General features: G+C 41.2%; 1 protein-coding gene and 1 non-coding gene across 2 annotated transcripts; one reads left to right on the top strand and one right to left on the bottom strand.

The window, feature by feature from the left end:
- Positions 1-5400: 5400 nt before the first annotated feature.
- Positions 5401-21664, bottom strand: STEEP1 (STING1 ER exit protein 1). Its single transcript, XM_065914862.1, has 7 exons — positions 21506-21664; positions 19888-20005; positions 14450-14491; positions 12605-12743; positions 11981-12070; positions 11287-11379; positions 5401-9433 (listed from the first exon to the last, which is right to left on the bottom strand). The coding sequence occupies exons 1-7, from the start codon at positions 21627-21629 to the stop codon at positions 9371-9373; spliced, it is 669 nt and encodes a 222-aa protein (XP_065770934.1). The 5' UTR covers positions 21630-21664; the 3' UTR covers positions 5401-9370.
- On the top strand, positions 9572-9678 carry LOC136154862 (U6 spliceosomal RNA). Its single transcript, XR_010660568.1, has one exon. It is a non-coding gene; the product is annotated as a U6 spliceosomal RNA (small nuclear RNA).
- Positions 21665-22517: the final 853 nt, after the last annotated feature.

Below are 22517 nucleotides of genomic sequence, written 5' to 3'. Positions count from 1 at the left end.
TCTAAATTCATTTATCAATTCAAATGCTTATCCTTCAATTCTTTTGGATATTCTATGTACACAATCCTGTTTTCTACTAACAATGACAGTGTTGTTTCTTCCTTTCCACGTCTTTTAACTTTTTGCTTTTTTTCCTTCTCTTATTGCACTGCCTAGGATTCCCAACACAATGGTAATATGGGGAATCCCTCTCTCATTTCCAGTTTTAGGAGGCAAGATTTTAAGTATGATACTTGGTGTAAGATTTTTTTTTACACATACGTTTTATCATAACTAAGAAATATCTAGACTCTAGGTGCCTGGGCTCAGTATTTGTGGCACACAGGTTTAGTTGCTCTGTGGCATGTGGAATCTTTCCAGCCTAGAGATGGAACCCATGTCCCCTGACTGGCAGGTAGATTCCTATCCCTGTGCCACCAGGGAAGCCCCTCTCTCAATTTTCTGATTTTATCCAGTGAGGTAGAACTTCCAGAATAATATTGAGTAATAACAGTGATGGCAAGCATCCTAGATTTGTTCCTGACATTAATGAAACTGCCTCTAGAATTTCATCTGGATCCTATCTGTTAATATTTTATTTAGAACTTTTAGAACTATACTCAGGATTTTTATATCTGTTTGCAGGTGAGATTGGTCTATATATTTCTTTCTCCTGTATCACAGTCAGGTTTGGTATCAGTTATCCTATTTTCATATCAAAAATTTGGAAAAGTTATCTGTTTCTATTCCCTAAAACATTGTAAGATCTATTTACTTAAGTTCTACTAGATCTCAATGACATATACTCATTACCCAAGATCACCACTGTTAATATCTTAATGCATACATATACTTTCAGATCTCTGTTTATGTGCATATGTATGTGAGTACACATGAATATATAATACACCAAATAAGTTTTCACTCTCCACACTGTTCTGCAAACTTTTTTTCAGCCAACAATCTCCACCATTTTAATAAATTTTCATCTCATCTAATACCACATATTTATATTTTCCCAATTGACCCCCAAATGACCCTTATAGCTGGTTTGTCCAAATCAAAACCCAATTTAGAACAAGGCATTAATTGAATCTGATTGTTTTGAAAGGGGAATATTTTTCTAACAACTATATTTGTCTTAAAATGGTAATGGCTGCTTTGAGAAATTGTAAGTTTACCCTCACTGGAGACTTTCAAGCAAAGCCTGGACCAATATGTGTCTGAATCCCTGCATGTGGGACATTAGAGCACGTGATGTTTAAGGCCTGTTCTAAATTTATGAATGACTTTCTCCAAATCCTATTTTTATGCCACTTCTGCACTGGATCTTATCCCCTCCTGCCTACTCAAGTACATCACTCCAGTAATTCTTCTCTTTCCTACATTATCAACTTTTATTTCTGTCTTGGCTTTTTCCTCATCACCATTCAAATATGCTGTTATTTCTCCCTCTTGAGAATACCTACTGTCAACCTTATTTCCCACTTCATATATTCCCAATTCTTTCTTTTCCTTTTATAGCAAAACTAAAAAAAGTTGTCTGTATTCACGGCTTCCAATTCCTCTTCTAGTCTCTCTGGAACTCACTCCTCCAGGCTTTTGCATACCACTCCACTGAACTGCTCTTGTCAAGGTCTCCAATGACCTCCATATCGCTAAATGCCATAGCCATTTCCAAGTCATCATCTTACTTACATGTGGATGACAGTTTGCTCTCAGAGCCATTCCCTCTTCTCCTGCTCTGCTGCATAGAACAGACATTTCCCAGCCACCCTGTCCCTCTGACTTTCTGATACATTTGGCTAATGAGAATCAATGGCTTAAGATTAAAGAGCAGGAGAAGTGGAGAAGGGAAGGTATTCCCCTTCCTTTCCCTATGTTTGGAATGTCATCTCTAGTGGTGACTGTACATCCTCTATGGTTCCCACTGGATAGGCCCTCCCTCCATGGACAAAACTCCTGCAGGGCTAGCCTTCCTGCTTCTGCTGTGTGGTCCCTGATCTTGGACTTGAGCGACATCACTTTTACCTCCAGTAGAGCCACCAACTCAATGGACATGTGTTTGAGCAAGCTCCAGGAGTTGGTGATGGACAGGGAAGCCTGGCATGTTGCAGTCCATGGGGTTGCAAAGAGTCGGACATGACCGAGTGACTGAACGGAACTGAACTGAGAGGAGAAGCAGCTTTCTGCTGTTGCTAAATTTCTGGGTTAATTAACCATCACCTCCTTGGCTTCTCAGCTCTTCCCAGGAAGGTCTCACCTAAGTAAGCAATTCCTCATGCTAAATTTTCCTGTTTACAATTCTGAGTGTGGCTTCTGTTTTCTAACCGGCCCCTGTCTGATATAAAACACCTACTTCTCTTAGCTGTCAGGATATTTCTGTTTTCCTTCGACTTGACTAGCCATTTCTATTCAGTCTTCCATGCTGATTTTTCCTCATCTCTTTACCATTTAAAGATGGAGTGCACCAAGATTCAATCTCTGGACCTATTTTCTTTGCTATTTACACTTACATCTTTGGGAGTCTCAGCCTGTCTCATGGATAACATCTCTTTAAATAACACCGATGTGCTGAAAACTCCCAAATTTCTATCTCGAGCTGGACCTCCCCGCCTGACTACATATTCAACTGCCTAGCTGACATCTCCACTTCAATAGCCAATAGGCATTTCAAACATAACATGTCCAAAACAGAGCACTTGGCTATCTCCTGAATGGGGTTCCTCCTCATCTCAATAAATCAATAAACTGCACTTCAATTCATCCAAGTTATTTGAGCACAAATCAAGAAGTTGTCCTTGATTTCCCTCTTTGCCTCACTTCTCACAGTCTATCAGCCAGTACTGATAACAAAACCTCCAGAACACTGCTCCATTCACTTTTTCTAACTCTTTCTCTACTACCCCAGTTCAACCACTCTCATCTCTCACCTGAGCTACTACACTAGTCTCCTCCTTGCTCTCCCTGCTTCTCTTCTTGCCTCTCAACAATAAACCATTCTCCATGTAGCAGCCAGAATGATTTTAAAACATAAATCATGTTACTCCTCTGCTTGAGAGTCTCTAGTAACTTTCCCCTGTACTTTTGGGACCCCAAATCCTTATTTGGGCCTGTAAGGCCACACATGGCCTGGCTTCTGTGCACTCCTCTGACCTCACCGCTTGTTGTTTGTTCATTCTCTCACTCATTACAATCTAGTCACATTGGCCTTCTTTCTGTTCCTTCAACATGCTCAGCTTCTCTCTCCATAGGGCCTTTATATTTTCCATTGCCATCATCTGGAATGCTTTCTCCCTGGTCCTTACCTGGCTGACTTTGTATTATCATCTTTCAGGTCTTATATGGCTCAAATGGTCCCTCCTTAGAGTCCATCCTGACCACTGTCACTCTCTATCACATCACACTATTTTAACTGATAATTTTCTCTTTTTTAAAATATATATTTATTATTTCATTCCAAGCAGAGTCGCTGGAGAAGGAAATGACAACCCACTCCAGTATTCTTGCCTGGAGAATCCCATGGACAGAGGAGCCTGGTGGGCTACAGTCTATGGGGTCGCAAAGAGTTGGACGTGACTGAGTGACTAACAACAACAAAGCAGAATCTCAGGGCAATTTTAAAAGATATGTTTTTCATGAGTTGACCAGCTTGTGAACTCTTTCTCTATTTTTTCTTTATTTCTGGCTGTGCTGGGTTTTCACTGCTGCATGCAGGCTTTCTCTAGTTGCAGTGTGTGGGCTTCTCATTGTGGTGACTTCTCTTGTTGGGGAGCACGGGCTATAGGGCACTTGGGCTTCAGTAGTTCTGGTATGTGGGCTCAGTAGTTGTGGCTCCCAGGCTCTAAAGCACAGGCTCAACAGTTGTGGCACACAGGCTTAGTTGCTCCATGGCACATGGAATCTTCCAGACTAGGACTGAACCCATGTCTTCCTGCATTGGCAGGCAGATTTTTTTACCACTGAGCCACCAGGGAAGCCCCTGATAATTTTCTTGTTCACTTGTTGGTCACCCCTGCCCCCAGAATGTGAATTGCTTTGTTCTCCACTATATCCCCAGCTTCTAGTGAAATATGTATATAATAATAAATACTTAATACATATATTAAGAGACTGAGACTAAAGAGAGAAAATGATGGAAGCAGATGCAACCAAGTGTGTCCCTATGTTCTTGGTGCTTTGGGGAGGAAAATCATCTGCAGAGAGAGAAGCCTCATAGGCAGAGAAGCTTGAGAAAAGTGGTGGAGGCTCTGAATTGTTCCTGAGGGGAACAGGAGAGTGGCTAACCCAAAACACATAGTAGGATTAACCAGCTATGGTGAGAACCCATCTGATATGGGAACCATAAATTCACAATGTCAAACTCCACTAATTTATAAGATGTGGACATTCATCTATTTGGGTAAAAGAGAAAGCAGGTTGTAGGACTGACTCTAAATTGGGAGCTTGCAGGGCAGATGTTATAATATTCAAAGAAGGTAAAATGTATTTATTTTTCAGTTAAGCATGGCTGCCATAATAGAAATCAAGTTCAAAGCTTTAGCCAAAATGTTTGATCATTAGGACTTATTGGCAGTGGCTTAAAATATTTGGGCAGAAGATTGTTACCCTACAGATTTTTGTAATTTTTTTTTGAAAAAATAAAGAACTATAAGTCTGGCCTGTGTACACCTAACTCTAATCATTGTTGCTATAATGAAATGTTACTGTCCACTTCCCAGGCCTGTTACCATTCCAGACTGGTTGACTCAGAGACCTCTGAACCAAGAGTTGAAGCATCCCCTTGACCTTGCCACAAGTATGTAACATGAAGTTTCTGTATGGCCTTCCCCAAAAGCAATGATCAGAGTTACTGTCAGCTAGAAATGGGCGATACTCAGACACTGGTTCTGGGGAGTCAGAACACCACCATAAGACAAGCCACACTGAGGACTCAGGGCCTGGGATCAGGAGATAAATGGAAATTACGGCCTGAGTTTATGTAAGAATAAGCCTAGCAAGCTTGGAAATACATCCTGAGATGATTTCCCTTGCTTGAAAGGAGGTAAGCTTTACAATTGAAAGCAAAAGGAGAAGAGTGCAGCAGAGGATGAGATGGTTGGATGGCATCACCAACTCAATGGACATGAACTTGAGCAAGCTCTGGGAGATAGTGAGGGACAGGAAGGCCTGGCGTGCTGCAGTCCATGGGGTCAAAGAGTCAGACACAACTTAGCAACTGAACAACAACAACAAGGTTTACAATAGCATCAGAAGAAATGAAGGTATACATTTGAACCAAATATTGGCAATATCTGTACACGAAAAACTATAAAACACTGACAAAAGGAATCAAAGATCTAAATAAATGGAGAGATAGACCATGTTCATGGGTTGGAAGATGCAATATTATTAAGAAGTCAATTCTCCCCAAGTTGGATCTTTTTTTTTTTTTTAATCATATTTATTTATTTAGCTGTGTAAGGTCTTAGTTGTAGCTCATGCGATCTTCATTGCATCATGCACAATCTTTCACTGCTGCGCACAGGCTCTCTAGTTGCGGAGCACAGGCTCAGTAGTTGCAGCTCGCAGGCTTACTTTCTCCTCAACATGTGCGATCTTAGTTCCCTAACCAGGGACCAAATCTGCGTTCCCTGCATTGCAAGACAGATTCTTAACCACTGGACCACCAGGGAAGTCCTCCAACCTGATCTTTAGATTTTACACAGTTCCAATCAAAACCCCAGCAAGAATTCTGGACATACCATACCATTCCACTAAATTTATATGCAAAGTCGGAGGAACTAGAGTAAGTAAAACAATTCTAAAAAAGAACAAAGAAGCGTCATACTACCCAGTTTCAAGATACATATAAAGCTGTAATACTCAAATCAAAATAGTGTGGTATTGATGCAAGAATAGACAGAAGACAAAGTCCAAAAATATAGTCAACTGATTTTTTTTTTCTTGCTGGGCGGTGCCATGCAGCTTGCATGATCTTAGTTCCCCAACCAGGAATCAAACCCAGGCCCTGTGGCAGTGAAAGCACTGAGTTCTAACCACTGGACCACTAGGGAATTCCCAGATTTTTGACAAAGGCACAAAGGGAACTGAAAGGTGAAAGGAACGTCTTTTCAACAAATGGTGCTGGAATAACTGGACATGTTTATGAAAGAAAAAAACCTTAACACATGCCTCACACATTATACAACAATTAATTCAAAATGGATCATAGATCTAAATGTAAATATAAACCTTTTAGAATATAGGAAAAAAATCTGCATGATCCTGGGTCACACAGAAAGGCACTACACTATTAAGAGAATGAAAAGACAAACCATGGACTGGGAGATATTGCAAATCACATACCTGATCAAAGATTGCTATCCAGACTATATAAAGAGCTCTTAAAACTCAACAATACAAAAACAAACCCAACTTAAGAATAAGTAAAAGATCTGAGCATATGCTTCACCAAGGAAGATACATAGATGGAAAATTAGCAAGTAAAACTATGCTCACAATGAAAAAAATAAAATAATCCAATTTAATAAATGGGCAAAGGACTCAAATAGACATTTCTCCAAATATAATATACAAATGGCCAAAAAGCACACGAAAAATTGCTCGACATCATTAATCACTGAAGAAATGCAAATCAAAACCATTATATATCATTGCTGTTAGGAATAGCTACTATCAAAAAAAAAAAAAAAAAAGGGAATTCCCTGACTGTCCAGTGGTTAAAACTCCATGCTTTCACTGCCAAGGGCCCAGGTTCAATCCCTGGCCAGGGAACTAAGATCCTACAAGCTGGGAGAAACAGAAAAAAATAAATAATTAAAAAAAAACAAAACAGAAAATAAGTGTTGGTGAGGATGTGGAGAAATTGGAGCCCTGTATATTACTGATGGGAGTAAAAACGGTACAGTCACTGTGGAAAACAGTATGGAGGGTTCTCAAAAAATTAAACAGGCTTACCATATGATCCAAGGAGCAAGTGTCTTTTAATTTCATGGCTGCAGTCACCGTCCACGGTGATTTTGGAGCCCAAGAAAATAAAGTCTGTCACTGTTTCCATTGTGACTACAGTCATGAAATTAAAAGACTTATTCCTTGGAAGAAAAGCTATGACCAACATAGACAGTATATTAAAAAGCAGAGACATTATTTTGCTGATAAAGGTCTGTACAGTCAAAGCTATGGTTTTTCCAATAGTCATGTACAGATGTGAGAGTTGGACCATAAAGAAGGCCGAGCGCCAAAAAACTGATGCTTTCAAACTGTGGTATTAGAGAAGACTCTTGAGAGTCCCTTGGATTGCAAGGAGATCAAACCAGTCCATCCTAAAGGAAATCAACCCTGAATATTCATTGGAAGGACTGATGCTGAAGCTGAAGCTCCAATACTTTGGCCACCTGATGTGAAGAGCCAACTCATTAGAAAAGACCCTGATACTGGGAAAGATTGAAGGCAGGAGGAGAAAGGGACAACAGAGGACGAGATGGTTGGATGGCATCACCAACTCAATGGACATGAGTTTGATCAAGCTCCGGGAGATGGTGAAGGACAGGGAAGCCTGGCATGCTGCAGTCCACAGGGTCACAAAGAGTCGGACATGACTGAGCAACTGAATAACAACAGCCACATGTTCCAGCAATCCCACTTCTGGATATATAATCAAACGAATTGAAAGCAGGGTCTTGAAGAGATATTTGTACCCAGTGTTTTTACAGCAGCACTATTCACAACAGCCAAGAGGAGGAAGCAACATGAATGTCCATTGATGAATGAGTGTGTAAACAAAATGTGGTCTATGCATAATTCTATCATATGGTACAACATGGATGAAACTTGAGGACATTATTCAATGCAAAATATAAGCCAGTCACAAAAAGAGAACTACTGGGATGATTCCACTTATATGAGCTTTCTAAAGTAGTAAAATCCATAGAGACAGAAAGTAGAATGGAGGTTCAAGGAACTAGGGAGAGGGGAAAGGGAGAGTTATTGTTTAACAGGTATACACTTGCAGATTTATAAGATGAAAAAGTTCCAGAGATCTGTTGCACAACACTGTGCATTTCAAAATGGTTAAGACAGTAAATTTTATGTTACATGTTTTCTACCACAATAAAAAAAGGAAAAATATGTTCAACATCATCTGTCACTAGGGAAATGCAAATTAAAAGTAGGAGATACCACTGAAAAACTGTCATAGATCAGAGGAGACTGAAGAGACATGAAAGCTAAATGCAGTGTGAGATTCTGGTCACACAGCCCCATACCGGACTTTCCCAGGACTCCCACCCTTCTTTTTTCCCAGTTCTTGCTAGCTCACATCTACCCTCACTCCAAACTACTTCTCCTTCTAAATTCAGAAATCAGGAGGGAAATAGCAAAGAAAAATGCCCTACTATTTCCCATCGGCCTCTCACTACATGCCTTATGCTAAGTACAAACCATGTAAGTAATATAAGGAGGTTAAAGTACTCTTCTTGCCCCAACACCTTGCAATACAGACGAATAGATAAAAATATGATGCAAACACTACATAATGGTGTCACTGAAGCAGCGTGACATTAAATATTTATGTATAAAACACTCCTTCACAAACAGCAAATGTGAAATAAGAGAGTCAACAGATAACTTTTATCTCAGTTATCATTTCTTACTCTATCACGTCTCCCTCCCACATGCCCACACAAGGGAGCAACATTCTCAGCTACTTGACAGGATAGTAGCTCCCTTGGGTTGCATACCCAGATCCCATTTTCATTCAGATCTGAGCTATCTTGCCCCCTCACTGGAATCTGACTTTTCCCTCTGTTAGTACAATGTCTGATGAGGGCTGGTTTGCCTGCAGTTTTAATATTTGAGGTAAAGGGAACTTTATGCAGATTCTGGCTCGTTACAGATTTTCTCAGACACTGGAGAGATTCAAACCCTAGCCAATACCTGCCAGTCTAAGAACAGAGACAGAGCCATGTAAAAGGATCTGGCCTGCTGTAACTTTAAATATAACTCATGCAGCTTTTATCTATGACACATCACCATATTTTTTTTCAAAAATCTTTAAACATTTCATTAACTTTGAAGAAAGAATAAGAACAGTTCCTTCAGAAACTAGACACACAAGCACTGATCTATTCATAGACCTGCTTCTACACAGATGAAGTTTACATCAAATGAACAAAAAATAGTACAGAAGACATAAATACAGAAAGACTGAGAAAAATCTATCTCTAGAAATCAGGTCAGATGGACTCAAAGAAGGATAATCACTGGGAAGCCACGTAAAGCTTTCTGCTGGAGTATAAAGGTAGAATAAGTTCACGTAGTCAAGAAAACACTCTTTTTCATCCTGATATTAAATGCTTGCCTCCAGCCTGGGTCAACAGAAAGATCCCAATCACTTGAACTGGTTGTCAATCAAGGTTCCCTTCATTTTTGCTTTCTTGGCTTCTAGTTCAGCCTGGAAAGAAAGAAAAGTTTATGTCCGGATACATGACATGAAACTCTGATTTTCCTGCCTTATTCTAACTTCCCCAATACTATCCCCTCATGCTCATTTAGTATACAAACTAGAACCGTGTATCTAAAATCATGATGGGTGCTCGCTTTGGCAGCACATATACTAAAATTGGAACGATACAGAGAAGATTAGCATGGCCCCTGTGCAAGGATGACATGTAAATTCATGAAGCGTTCCATATTAAAAAAAATAAAACACAGGGGATACATGCTAAGACCATCAGTGGTTGCCTGAAACCATGAATGGCACCAAACCCTATATATACTAAGTGTTTTCCTGTATATGATGCCTACGATAAAAGTTAATATATAAATTAAGCAGAAGTTGCTAATAATAAAACAAAACAAAACAAAATCATGATGGACTTCTCTGGAGGTCCAGTGGCTAAAACTCCCTGCTCCCAATGCAGAGGGCCTGGGTTCGATCCCTGATCGGGGAAAAAACTAGATCCCACATGCCACAACTAAGACCCAGTGCAGCCAAATAAATAAGTATTTTTTTAAATAAAAATAATTGTGATGAATAGCAACTGCTTTCCAGCCTTTCTGATGTTATGATACACATAGAAGATGATAACATCTGTATGGTAAAATGGGGTAAACACACAGGGCTGCGGTCAAAGGCAATCAGTATAAGGATTCCACAACTCCAGGATCCCTGAAGAGCAGGAGGAATCAATATTATGACATACCAGTATCCTGTTCTTAGCAGAACAGGAGGAATAATCCTGTTCTAGAACAGTGCTACTTAAAAGTTACGCAGTCCATGAACAGTTTGTTATTAGTCCACAAAGATACAAACAAAAATTGACAGTAAGCATTTAGAAGCTTTTATAGCTTCTAATTTGACTTCCCAAGTGGCACTAGTGGTAAAGAATCTGTCTGCCAATGCAGGAGACACGGGTTTGATCTCTGGGTCACAAAGATCCCCTGGAGGAGGGCATGGCAACCCACTCCAGTATTCTTACCTGGGGAATCCCATGGACAGAGGAGCCTGGCAGGCTACAGTCCATGGGGTCGCAAAGAGTCAGACATGACTGAAGCGACTTAGCATGTATACCCACATAGCAATTTGACAGAGTAATAAAATAATTTCATAAAAAGAACTAAGGCAAATTCCTTTATGACATTTTATAAATTACAAACCTGCTCTTGACAAATTTTTTATAAAGAAGACGCACTGGCCCTTCACTTCAGAAAGTCTGATAAGCATGGCTCTCTCTAGATCACTATGGCAAGGTCAACTGGCTCTCAAGACCCACTACCTGTGTCACCAAAAATATCCTCTACAGAGACATCAATGTCAGGATGTCTTATTTTAAAGAAACATCATAAGTAAATTACTATCAGGAAAACAGAAATATAGGCTCCATCACACAAGGACGGGCGTGCTCAACAAAGAGCCCAGACAGTGGTGGTGGGAGCAGTGCTTTAAGCAGCAGTGAAAAGTTCCAATCCTGGTCCCCCAGTGTAGCCTGACTGTACACCTCCCATCCTGCGGGAGTGCCCATGCACCCTGATCTTGGACTCCTGACCTTGGACCACAAGTAGCAGATTAAATGATCGTTCTGGTTGGGGCTGGCTAACCAGAACTATTATTGGGGGCTGGGATCTTGCTCACTATCACAGAGCAGGTTATGTACGGATAGCCACAGCCCAGGGTTAGACACCTGGCAGCCAGCTACACCATATCCCCGAAAGACTTCCTAAAGGGTTCCCCTGCCCACCCGAGGGTCTTTCAGATGGAGGAACTGGAACAGTTCAGTGCCTGCCCCCCCACCCCACGCCACTCACCAGCTCCTGCAGACGCCTTTTGCTCATGCCTTTGCGCTCCAGCTGCTTTTCAATCACCTTGGCATTCTGCGCATACGAGTCAGCAACTTCTCTCTGAGGGAAGAATGAAGCATCCTTAGGCCAGCAGTCTCACCCAAGAGGAGTAACAGAGACCTCAGGAGAAGTTTATACTCCTCAGGTTATGAAATCACTACTGAAGTAGCTGAATTCAGCTCCCTTTCCACTCCAGCTTTTCAGTAATCTGGGGGAGTCAGGTTTCAACTGAAACCATGTTTAAATAACAGAGAACATCTCTGTGTAAACATCATTATACTTAAGTACCATAAAGGGAATTGCTTCTCCTGCTAAGGACAGATGCCCACACTGTCAAAGCTGGACTGAAAGGGACCGGAAATCCTTGAGTCCGGTAATTTTTCAACTGAAGAGGGATGCGCTCCCTAAGGCCTCTCAAAAAACAGTATGTAAAAAATGACTGATTTAGTCCAACTCCCCGTGCCTCATCCTACAGATGTCCCTGAAACAGATTTCCCTGAAATCCAGGGAAACAGGAACTAGCCCACTGTCACAGTGTTCCTTAGTAGCTAGAGCGAAATCTAAGAGGCAAGTTTCTAGCTTTTCTGCTATTCAATGGTCTAGTTTGAGAGTCCCCCTTCGTCCCCTCCCATCCAACTCCCCTGAGGGCAAAAGCACTTACAGCCTCAATCTCTTCTTCTTCTTCATCAATTGTAGACACAGTCACAGAGCTGAACTTGCCCATGTCTTTAGTTCGCTTGGTCATCATCACCTGGAGATGCAGGAAGAGGAACCAGTCTAGTTCACCTCTCTGAACTGTGTGTGCGTGAGTGTGTATGAATCTGAGTGTGCAAGTGCCCAAGCCTGGGTGTTGGGGGCAGGAGAGGGATTGTTGGGGAACATCCGCCTCTTTGGGACAGGTCGGCCTATCTAAAAGTGCCCATCTTTTAATCTGCACTATCGTTTTCTAATATTTGACATCAAGGGTTTTCAAAATATATTTAACGATTAACTTTCTGCATTCCATCTCTAATTGCTCACAATGGAAAAAGAAGAAATTTCAAAGGAAGTACATGTGAATAAAAGTCATACAACTTCCTACTTTATTCATAAAGCAGACTGTAGGAAAGAAAAAAGAACACACGATAGGTGTTAAAATTTTGTAACATCTGCTTATAGACAAAAATGGCATCCTCTTAATAAAGAGAGCATACACAAGGGGCACGCTCTCATGCACCAGAATCTAAAGTTTTAGGACTATATCTGTAGCTCCATTAACCCATCTGTCTCCTTCATTTATAATTACCTTCTTAGGAGGCTCTTGTTTCTGAGTGTAGATGTTCGTTTTCCCAAAACCCTGGCCAAACTTGACCACTGCTCCATCCACAATGAAGGTCACAGGAGCATTCTTGGGCTGGGACTGGTAGAAGAGCGGCAGCCCACACCTGCAAATAGCAGAGTGAATCTCAGGCAGGCCTCAGGATCCAAATCCCCCAAACATTGCTTCGCAAAGTGGGCTCAGACTCTGCAAATATGTGTGTTTGTGGCATCAACTAATGATCAGCTCTTCATGATGTTTCTCAGAACTACTTGATAAGAATCACTGAGGGTGCTTGTTACAACTGCCGATCAGATTCCGAGGTCCCACCCCCCAGGGGATCCTGATTGAGTTACTCTGGGGGCTGAGGCCTGCAAATCTCTCTTAGCATCCCATGCAGTTCTGATCATTAGACAAGTATGGCAAACGCTGGCTCCTGCTGCCGATTTCTTTCCAGTCAAAACTGCTGCCATTCTTCCCAGAAGTCTGGGGAACTAGTGTGGGGTTCTGTCTTGTTCTGTTTTATCAGGGTCAAGAAGCAGCAGAAAGGCTCCACTGTGGCTGGTCCGCCAACTAAGTTTTGAGCAATCAGAACTAAGTTCACAGCATATTTTCTGTGGTTGGTTATTTCTATTCTATTTTTTCAGCTAAATGAAGTAGACCCACACCCATAAGATACGATTAAACTCATCTAACAAATCTAATGTGGCTGTAAACTAAAACGTCCTCTTAGCCAGTTCCCTGCTTTAATTCTCCTAGTCTGAGTCTTCTGAGAGCCAAGTTCAGTTCAGTCGCTCAGTCATGTCCGACTCTTTGCAACCCATGAACCACAACACGCCAGACCTCCCTGTCCATCACCAACTCCCGGAGTCCACCCAAACCCATGTCCATTGAGTCAGTGATCCAAGAGTGACCTGTAATTACATCAACAAGATTAAACTTGTTGAAGTTTAATATTCTCACTGCTAACAATCTAAAGCTGGATATCATTATATCTTTAAATAATACTCTCTAAAGTTCTTGGGTCTGTGGTCCTGTAATAGACTTTATAAATAGGTTTAGATTAAATTACACTATGTTATGTTTATCACAAGACTGAGCAACTCCACTCCAGGAGAAAATACATGTTCCCACAAGATTTATACTGGAATGTTCATAGCAGCTTTCTTTGTAATAGCCAAAGTCATTAACAACTCAAATGACCTTCAATGGGTCAATGGTTAAATGAACTGTGGTGCGATGGAATACTACTCAGTGATAAAAAGGAACAAACTACCATTACACATAACTTGGATGAACCCCCAAACATCATGCTACGTGAAAGAAACCAGATGAAAGAGATACACATTGTATGCAGTAGAACACACACTGCAGAGTTTATGTCACATTTTAGAATAGGTAAAACTACAGCAGCAGAAGGTAGGCCAGTGCTGGCCAGGGGAAGGGGGACTGACTGCAAAGGAGCCCTGGAAATGTACTATGTCACAGGAGGGGTGATGTTATGTGGCTGTATGCTTTTGTCAATACTCATCAAACTGTCCACTTAAGAAAGCAAATTTTATTATATATAAGTTACACATCAATTAAAAAATAATATGTTTCAAAACCCATTTTTTGTGGACAGTTGATCAGAGGTGTAATTTGGACAACTGCAGCTCTTCAAGAAGCCTACTTGCATAACTGAAGTCTGAAGGCAGGTTAAGATTATAAGGATAAAAAAAAGATTATAAGGATAAAGACATAACAGAGAATTGTCTCCAAATTATGCTTTTCCTAACACATCACTACCTCAACTTTCTTATGCTCGGGGAAACCCACACTGTTAATACTTACTTTGCACATTTCTTCCTGTACTGTCGTTCAATGCCTTCAGGTCTGCACAGAAAATGGAAGTTAAAAAAGATCCGAACAAATCTCATAACCTACCAACCTCACTTGCTCATTTCCTCAAATGTTAAAATGGCTTTTCAAAAGCTTTCCTTTCCTAGATCAGCTGTTGGTTTACATATGTATTCATTTTAAAGCACTTCTTCCATCCACAGGCACCCTCCTGACAGAGGAGGTAGTAGTTACAGTCACAGAAGCAGTCGGGTTCACAGTAACAATAACACCAACAATGACAACAGTGATAATCACTTGCATAGCTTTTATTGTGTACCAGGAGCTGTTCTAAAGTGTACGTGTATTAACTCATTTAATCCTTACAACCACCCTATGAGGTAGGTCATGTTATCATTCCCATTCTACAGATGAGGGCGAAGAAGCACAAAGCAGTTACACAGTTTGCTCAAGGTCACAGAGCTAGGAAGTAGAATAGGTTGAACTCAAGCCCTAGGTTGAGCTAAGGTGGTCAAGCTCAACGGCCCACACAACATTGCCTTAGATAGATAACTGGGAGGTAAAGACTTTTCCACCCATCCAGTTGTTTCATAGAAACCTGGAACTCACCTTTGTCTTCTCTTTCCCTCATCTCCCACAATCTACTTCATCCACAAATCCTGTGGATTTTAGCTACAAAAAAGGTCTTGAACCTACTTTTCTCCACCCTCCTGCCACCGTCTCAGCCCAGTCCACTAGTATCTCTTCTCCAGATTATTGTACCAGCTACCCCCCAGTCTCCTCACTTCCCTCCCTGTTTCAACTTTTTAAATAAGCAGTATACGCACATGGTATAGAAAAGAGTACAAAGTGAAAGGTAAATATCCTCTCCACTCATCTTCCACACGCCTGGTTCCCTCCCCCAGCCCCAGAGGCAAATACTGTTACTGGTTTCCTCCGTTCCTCCCAGAGTTGATGACACAGCAAAGTTTTCTCTTCCTTTTTAGACAAATGTAGCCCACCTGTTCACTTAAAGTGAAACAGCCTCTCTGTTCACTTAAATTTATATCTTGGTTAAAAAAATATGTGATCCTTCCCAATCAGTTGATAAAGTATTGCCTCATTGTTTATCAGGGCTCCATTCTATCTATTTGTATGGATGAACCAAAATGTCTTACCTGCTGGGTAAATCCTCCAAGTGTATCCACTTCAGATTCTGATAGATAACAGCCAAATTACTCTACACAGAAGTTGAACCACTGTATACCCCACCACCAATGTGAGACTTCCTGTTTCCCTACAGTCTTACCAACACAGTATGTTATTAAAATGTATGACAGTCAATCTGGCATGTGAAAAATGAGATCTCAAAATCTGCATTTCTTTTTTTTTAAAGAGTGAAGTTAGGCACCTTTTCATATATTTAATAGACATTTGTATTTTCTTTTTTTTGATAAACAGTCTATTTTTGGCCTTCTGAGTTGTCATTTTATTTTATTCTATTTATTCTTATTGTTTTGTGCTGTGTTTTGACTAAGCTGTGCAGCACATGGGATTTTATTTCCCCACCAGGGATAGAACCCGCGCCCCCCCTACAGTGGAATCGTGGAGTCTTAACCACTGGACCACCAGGGAAGTCCATCTCTTTATTTTATATTAAGGAAACATGCAAATGTTAAGGGTTCCTGCAAATATTTCTTCTCCAGCTAGACATTTGTCTTTGACTTTTTCCCCCACGTGGAAATTTTAGATTTTTACGTGATCAAATCAATCGTGTATATGATACTTAGTTAGGACTTCTCCACTCTAAGTTCATATCTAAAATAAAAATTGTGAGCACTTATTCTAGAACCTGCTTTCATTACTATCTCACTCTCAATCATTCTCCAAAGAGAGGGAAGAGTGGCTTCCCAGGACAGCTAGAATAGAACACAAACTCCTCACCATGGCCTTCTAGGCACTGGCTGGGCAGAGAATCTGGTCTGGCCTCGTCTCCTACCTTCCTTCCCGCTCACTGTGACCTCTCCACACCAGGGAACAAATAAGTGCTTTCCCATCTCTAATCTTTCACACACACTCTTCTCTCTGCCTGGAATGCACTTCTCACCTGTTGCAGTCTCATCTTTTTTGGTGTCAGTTCAAATATCGCCTAGTTATAACAGCCTGCCCTGATCACCTTTTTGAAGAGGTTCTCATGTGATTCTGGATGAGCCCTTTATTTGTATGACTTTCCATAATCATAATTACTTTATTTTTTTGTCATCCCACTAGACTGTAAGGACCATGAGATCAGAGATCAGCAGAGACCACGCCTGTCTGGCTCACACTCTATTCCCAGAGCTGAGCACAGTACTGGAATAAATACTGACTAAATGAATTCTTAAAAGAATTTAACTTTAGCGAGGAAAATTATAACCACAGAGGTAAGTTCTTAGATGGAGGAAAGTGAACGGGGTGACAGGAACACAGAGGTGGCAGCACCAAATCTGTCTGAGGCAGTTATGGAAGGCTTCGTGAGGAGATGTCAACAGTCCTGATAGAAAAATGGGATTTCAAGCAGAGGGGCAACTCTGTGCAAAAGGCCAAACAGCAGAGCATATTCAGAGAATTACAAATAGTCTAATGTTCTTGGGACCTAAAAAGATCAAGGGAGTACTACTGATCTGATAAGACATTAAAAAAAGATTTTAAGATTATACTCTGAATAACTATACACCAACAAACCAGATAATCTAGATGAAAAGAACAAATTCCAGGAATGAGAGAATGATACAAACTACCAAAACTCACTGGAAAAAGAAAATCTGACTAGACTATGATAAATATAAGGAGATTGATTTAGTGATCAAAAAACTTTGTGCAAAGAAAAGGCCAGGACCAGTGGCTTCACTGGGGAATTCCTCCAAAAGTTCAAAGAATTAATACCAATGCTTCACAAACATTTCAAAAGAGAAAGAAACACTTCCCAATTCATCCTGTGAGGCCAGTAACATTACCTGAACATCAGGCAAAACTATCACAAGAACAACAAAAACAACAAATTAGAGATCAACATTGCTTAAAATTATACAGACAAAAATCCTCAAAAAAAAAAAAAAGCAAAAACCGAATCAAGCAGCATATAAAGGATTACATATACCACATGGCCAAGCAGAATTTACCCCAGGAATGCAAGATTGGTACAACATACAAAAAAATCAATGTGATACACTATTAACAGAATAAAAGAGAAAAAACACATTATCATCTTAGATGCAAAAAAAGCATTTGACAAAATTCAAAGCCCCTTCAATATGTTAGAAATAGAAGGCAACCTCCTCTACCTTATAAAAGGCATCTATGAAAAATTCACATCTACTAAGCCACATAAATGAACATCATACTCACTGGTAAACGACAAACCTTTTCTCTAAAATCAGTTGATAATTCCAGTTACAATAGCATCAAAAAGAATACAATACTTAGGAGTAAATTGAACAAAAGAAGTGCAAAACCTGTGCACTGAAAACTACAAAACATCACTGAAAGAAATTAAAGCCCTAAGTAAATGGAATCAGGTTCCATGTTCATGACCTGAACACTTAATGTTGTTAAAATGGCAACACTTTCCAATGAATCTACAACTTCAACATAATCCCTAGCAGAATCCCAGTTGGCTTTTTTTTTTTTTGGCAGAAATTGACAAGCTGATCCTAAAATTCACATGGAATTGTAAAGCATCCAGAATAACCAAAAAACAGTCTTGAAGAAGAACAAAGTTGGTAGACTCACACTTAATTTCAAAACTTAATACAAAACCACTGTAATCAACACAGGGTGGTGGTGGATGTGGAAAGTGACAGGTTGCAGGGCACGTGATTAGGTAGACTGCCATATTTTCGGTAACCAGGGCTCCCACATTCAGCTGGCTAAAGAGGAAGGGTACGATCAGATTGAAATTTCGCCCTGGCTAGGAAGGGAGCATGCTCAAGTGGGCCCTTGGAAAGACTGTATATGATTAAAGCAAGAACTACATCAACCAAGGAGGAAGTCTTCCATGCCTTGTTGGTAAACTCTGAGAACTGTGGCCCAACAGAGGCACCTGGCCAGAGACCACTGGTCTGGGCAATACCAGGCACTAAGGCTGGACCCAAAGTTGCCTCACTCCCAGATCAGGCTGATTGGATTCCAGGGTTGCCACTGCAGTCTGGGGCCACCCAGTTTTCTGGCCTGGAGGTGAGGGCATCTGCCTTATAGTGCCACAGGAGCCTGTGGCCTAGTCTTGTTGTTAGATCACTGTCTGTATTAACTAATATAATACATGTAATAAATAGTTTGGTAATCCTAAAGACAATCAGTTAGTAATTTTCAAAATCAGAAACCTGAATAAAGGTTACCAGAGAGAGAAAAAGCACAAGAGAATGAATTTGCTTTAGATGGAGCATGTTATTTATAAATCTTCCCCAAGTTACCTGGGGGGCCTTCTTTTGTGAATTTCATATGTTTTATAGTCTGCACCCTCCATTTGTATTTTGTATATAACCAGTTTTCTCTTCAACTGCATAATTCTAGCCTGATTTGGCACTGAATGTTGCCTAGCAATAGTTTCTAACTCTTTTCATCAGTGTGGGCTGATAACAGTTTGGTTTCTTAAATACACATAGCTAGATGTCAGCTGGTAGTTTTTTCTGGTTCAATACTAGAATATAAGCTCTGTAAGGGCAGGGTTCTTTGCTTGTTTACTGGATGTAGTGTATTGCCTATACATAAAATCCAAATTTGTCTACTTTAGCATTTTATTCTGTCCCTACTCCAGGCTCCATGAACCCCTTCTGGTAAAGTAACCTGGGCTCCAGCCACAAGGGACTACTTAAATTTCCCAAGCACACCATATTCGATGCTTTTAATGCTTCCATAGTCCTTCCACCTGGAATGTTCCTCACCTACTTGGTGAAATCCTAGTTCAAGGCCAAACACAAATGCCATCACCTTTTGGTGTCTTTCCTGACCACCAGTCAGGCAAGATGACCTGCTCCTGTTTTCCCAGAGCCTTCTATTCACACCAGTATTTTATCATATCACAATAGTGAATGTGATATCATATCATATCACGTTCCCTTGTTGAGCCACGAACTCTTTAATGGAAAGGACGGTGCCTTACTCATCTTTGCAGATCCAGTCCTTAGCACAGTGTGTCCTGGTGTGCTCCAAGAGATTACAAGTTGAATAAACTTATTTTACTTGCAAAAGCCCCAAATTACAGCTATCAAATGGCAATAGAATCACATCTCACCATTTCAGCAAAGCACAATAAAAACATGGCTGTATTAACAGAAGTTGAGAACCACCACAAATGTCAAAGTATTGGGCCCCAAATACATGACCTGTTCGATACTAGATGGGGTATCTATACTTCTCAGAACTAGACCCCAACACAAGCAGAAAATCCTAGACAGAGAAAATCAACGTCTTACCTCCGAAGATATATAGTCTCCTCATCTTCGGTGTTACAAAACTTGTGGGCGTGTTTGGCACCATCAATCACACGGGACCGGTCCCGGGGCCTCATGGGCAACTTCTCTAACTGACAGTCTAAAGGAATGAAGAAAGATTTGGTCACAAGAGTCACTGAAAAATACCTTAAGGCAATCAGAACTTTTCAAGGGGGCCCTTTGCACTGTAATTTTTACTAAAATTACCACATTTATTGAAGGCTATTATTGAATTTTCCAACAAAAAATGACTTGGTGTCAGGAGATCTGGATTTTACCTCCAGCTGTGCTACTGGTGATCTTCAGCAAACCACTTCCTCTTTGGGGGTCTTTCCCCTTATCTGATTATATTACCTCAAAAGTCCTTCCCAGCACTGCCTTTCAAGTTTTCTATGAGTCTTTCTGTTCCTGGTACATATGCTTAGGAAAGGAGGGGCCTGAACTACAGTGGTAGAAATGGAGGTGGTAAGTAGCAGTCAGATTCTGGATAGCTTTTCAAGGAAACACCTGAAGAATGTATTGATGGGCTGAATGCAGAAGTCAAGAAAGATTTGAGATACTGGGTGAATAGCGGTACCACTGATGCAATAGGGAAGTCTGAGAGGAACAGTGGAGAGCAGAAAGTAGGGGATCAGGAAGTTAATTTTGAAAACGGTCTCTTTTTAAAAATTTTATTTAAGTATAGTTGATTTACAGCATTGTGAGAACATGGTCTCTTTTGAGAGGCCTATTAAACATCCAAGTGGAGATGCTGAATAGGCTGAAGTTTGAGAAAAGGTGCAGGTTAAAGAGGAACATTTGAGAGTCATCAGCATACAGATAGTATTTAAAGCTTGGAAATGGTTGAGATCGCCTAAGTAGTGAGTACGGATTGAAAACAGGTAAGAGGACTGAGCCACAGGGCCGTGCAATGCCTGAAAGTCTGAGACAGAAAGAGGAGCCAGACACTGAGAAGTGTGAAAATCGAGGTAGGAGGAAAATCAGTAGAGTGCAGAGTCTTGGATGCAAATGAAAATGTTTCAAGAAAGACGGACTGATCATCTCTGTAAAATGCTGAGAGGGGGATTTAAATGGGCATTGATAATTGATCATTGAAACAGGTAACACGTTCGTTAGTAACTTTGACAAACAACGTTTATATGGTTAGGTGAAAAAGTGAGGGCAAGAAGGAATGGGAAATGAAGATGCAGAGACAGCCCACAGACGCAATTCTCTTTAGAAATTTCCTATAAAAAAAAAAGCAAAGAAATGAGGTTATAGCTCGAGGAAAATGTAGGCTCAATGGGGAGGGGTTCTTTTCACTTGATAAAAGCTATTACAAAATCCTTGTACCGGGCAGAAAGGTCACAAAGTTTCTAGAGGCAGAGAGGGAGAACAGGGAGTATATTTTTTCTAAACGAGGAATTTCCTTTTGAAGGCGGTCTGCATACAGAATTACAAGATGAAGCACAATACAGAAAAGCTCCCTGAAGTGAGGCGGAGATGGGTACGGAGGATTTTAACGGAGGGGAAAATCTTCAAAGAGACGCGGCTCTCAGATCACAGCCAGGGGAAATCCGCCCTCGAGAACCCGAAGTTGCACTCCTTGCAGACCACTCACCCAGCACCAGGACCATCTGGCCGCACAAACAGTAGTAGACGTGAAGGGGCTTCTCGCCGTCGTCATATTCCTCCCGGTCCCTGGTGTCAGAGCAGACGACGGACCGGGACACTACTTTAGGCATACTTCAGAGCGGCAGCCAGGAAACGCTAAGCCAAATTAAGGGTCGCGCAAAAGTGACGTCACACACGCGTCGCGGCTCTTCCAACTGAAAGGTTGGTCACGTGTCAATAGTAGTCACGTGAACTTCCGGGCCTTCCCATTAGTCTAAGATGCACGGGGGATTCCTGGTGTCTGCCAGAACCTCCTTAAGTTCTGGGGGACTGCTTTACTTGGGACTTGGGACACTCTTAATCATTTAAATTATTCATTTATATTACTATATGCATTGCATATGTATATGCATATATGTAACTAGAAATAAAAAAGGGCTATTTAAACTTTATATGCATAATACAGATTTTAAATGTGCCTCTAAATGTGCTCAGACAGTAAAGCGTCTGCCTATGTGGGAGACCCAGGTTCGATCCCTGGGTCAGAAAGATCCTCTGGAGAAAGAAATGGCAACTCACTCCAGTACTCTTGCCTGGAAAAGTCCATCGATGGAGGAGCCTGGCATGCTACAGTCCATGGGGTCGCAAAGAGTCAGACACGACTGAGCGACTTCACCTTCAAAGGAGCTCAGTCCTGGGTGTTCATCGGAGGGACTGATGTTGAAGCTGAGACTCCAATACTTTGGCCACCTGATGCGGAGAGCTGACTCATTTGAAAAGACCCTGATGCTGGGAAAGATTGAGGGCAGGAGGAGAAGGGGACGAGAGAGGATGAGATGGTTGGATGGCGTCACCGACACAATGGACATGGGTTTGGGTGGACTCTGGGAGCTGGTGATGGACAGGGAGGCCTGGCGTGCTGCCATTCAAGGGGTCGCAAAGAGTTGGACACAACTGAGCAACTGAACTGAACTGACTGATTCAGGATGAGTACCTAATGAAGTCAGGAATCTTAGAAC

The sequence above is a fragment of the Muntiacus reevesi genome, chromosome X (genome assembly GCF_963930625.1).
Source record: "Muntiacus reevesi chromosome X, mMunRee1.1, whole genome shotgun sequence".
Taxonomy (NCBI): Eukaryota; Metazoa; Chordata; class Mammalia; order Artiodactyla; family Cervidae; genus Muntiacus; species Muntiacus reevesi.
This window is presented reverse-complemented; position numbering and strand designations above follow the sequence as displayed.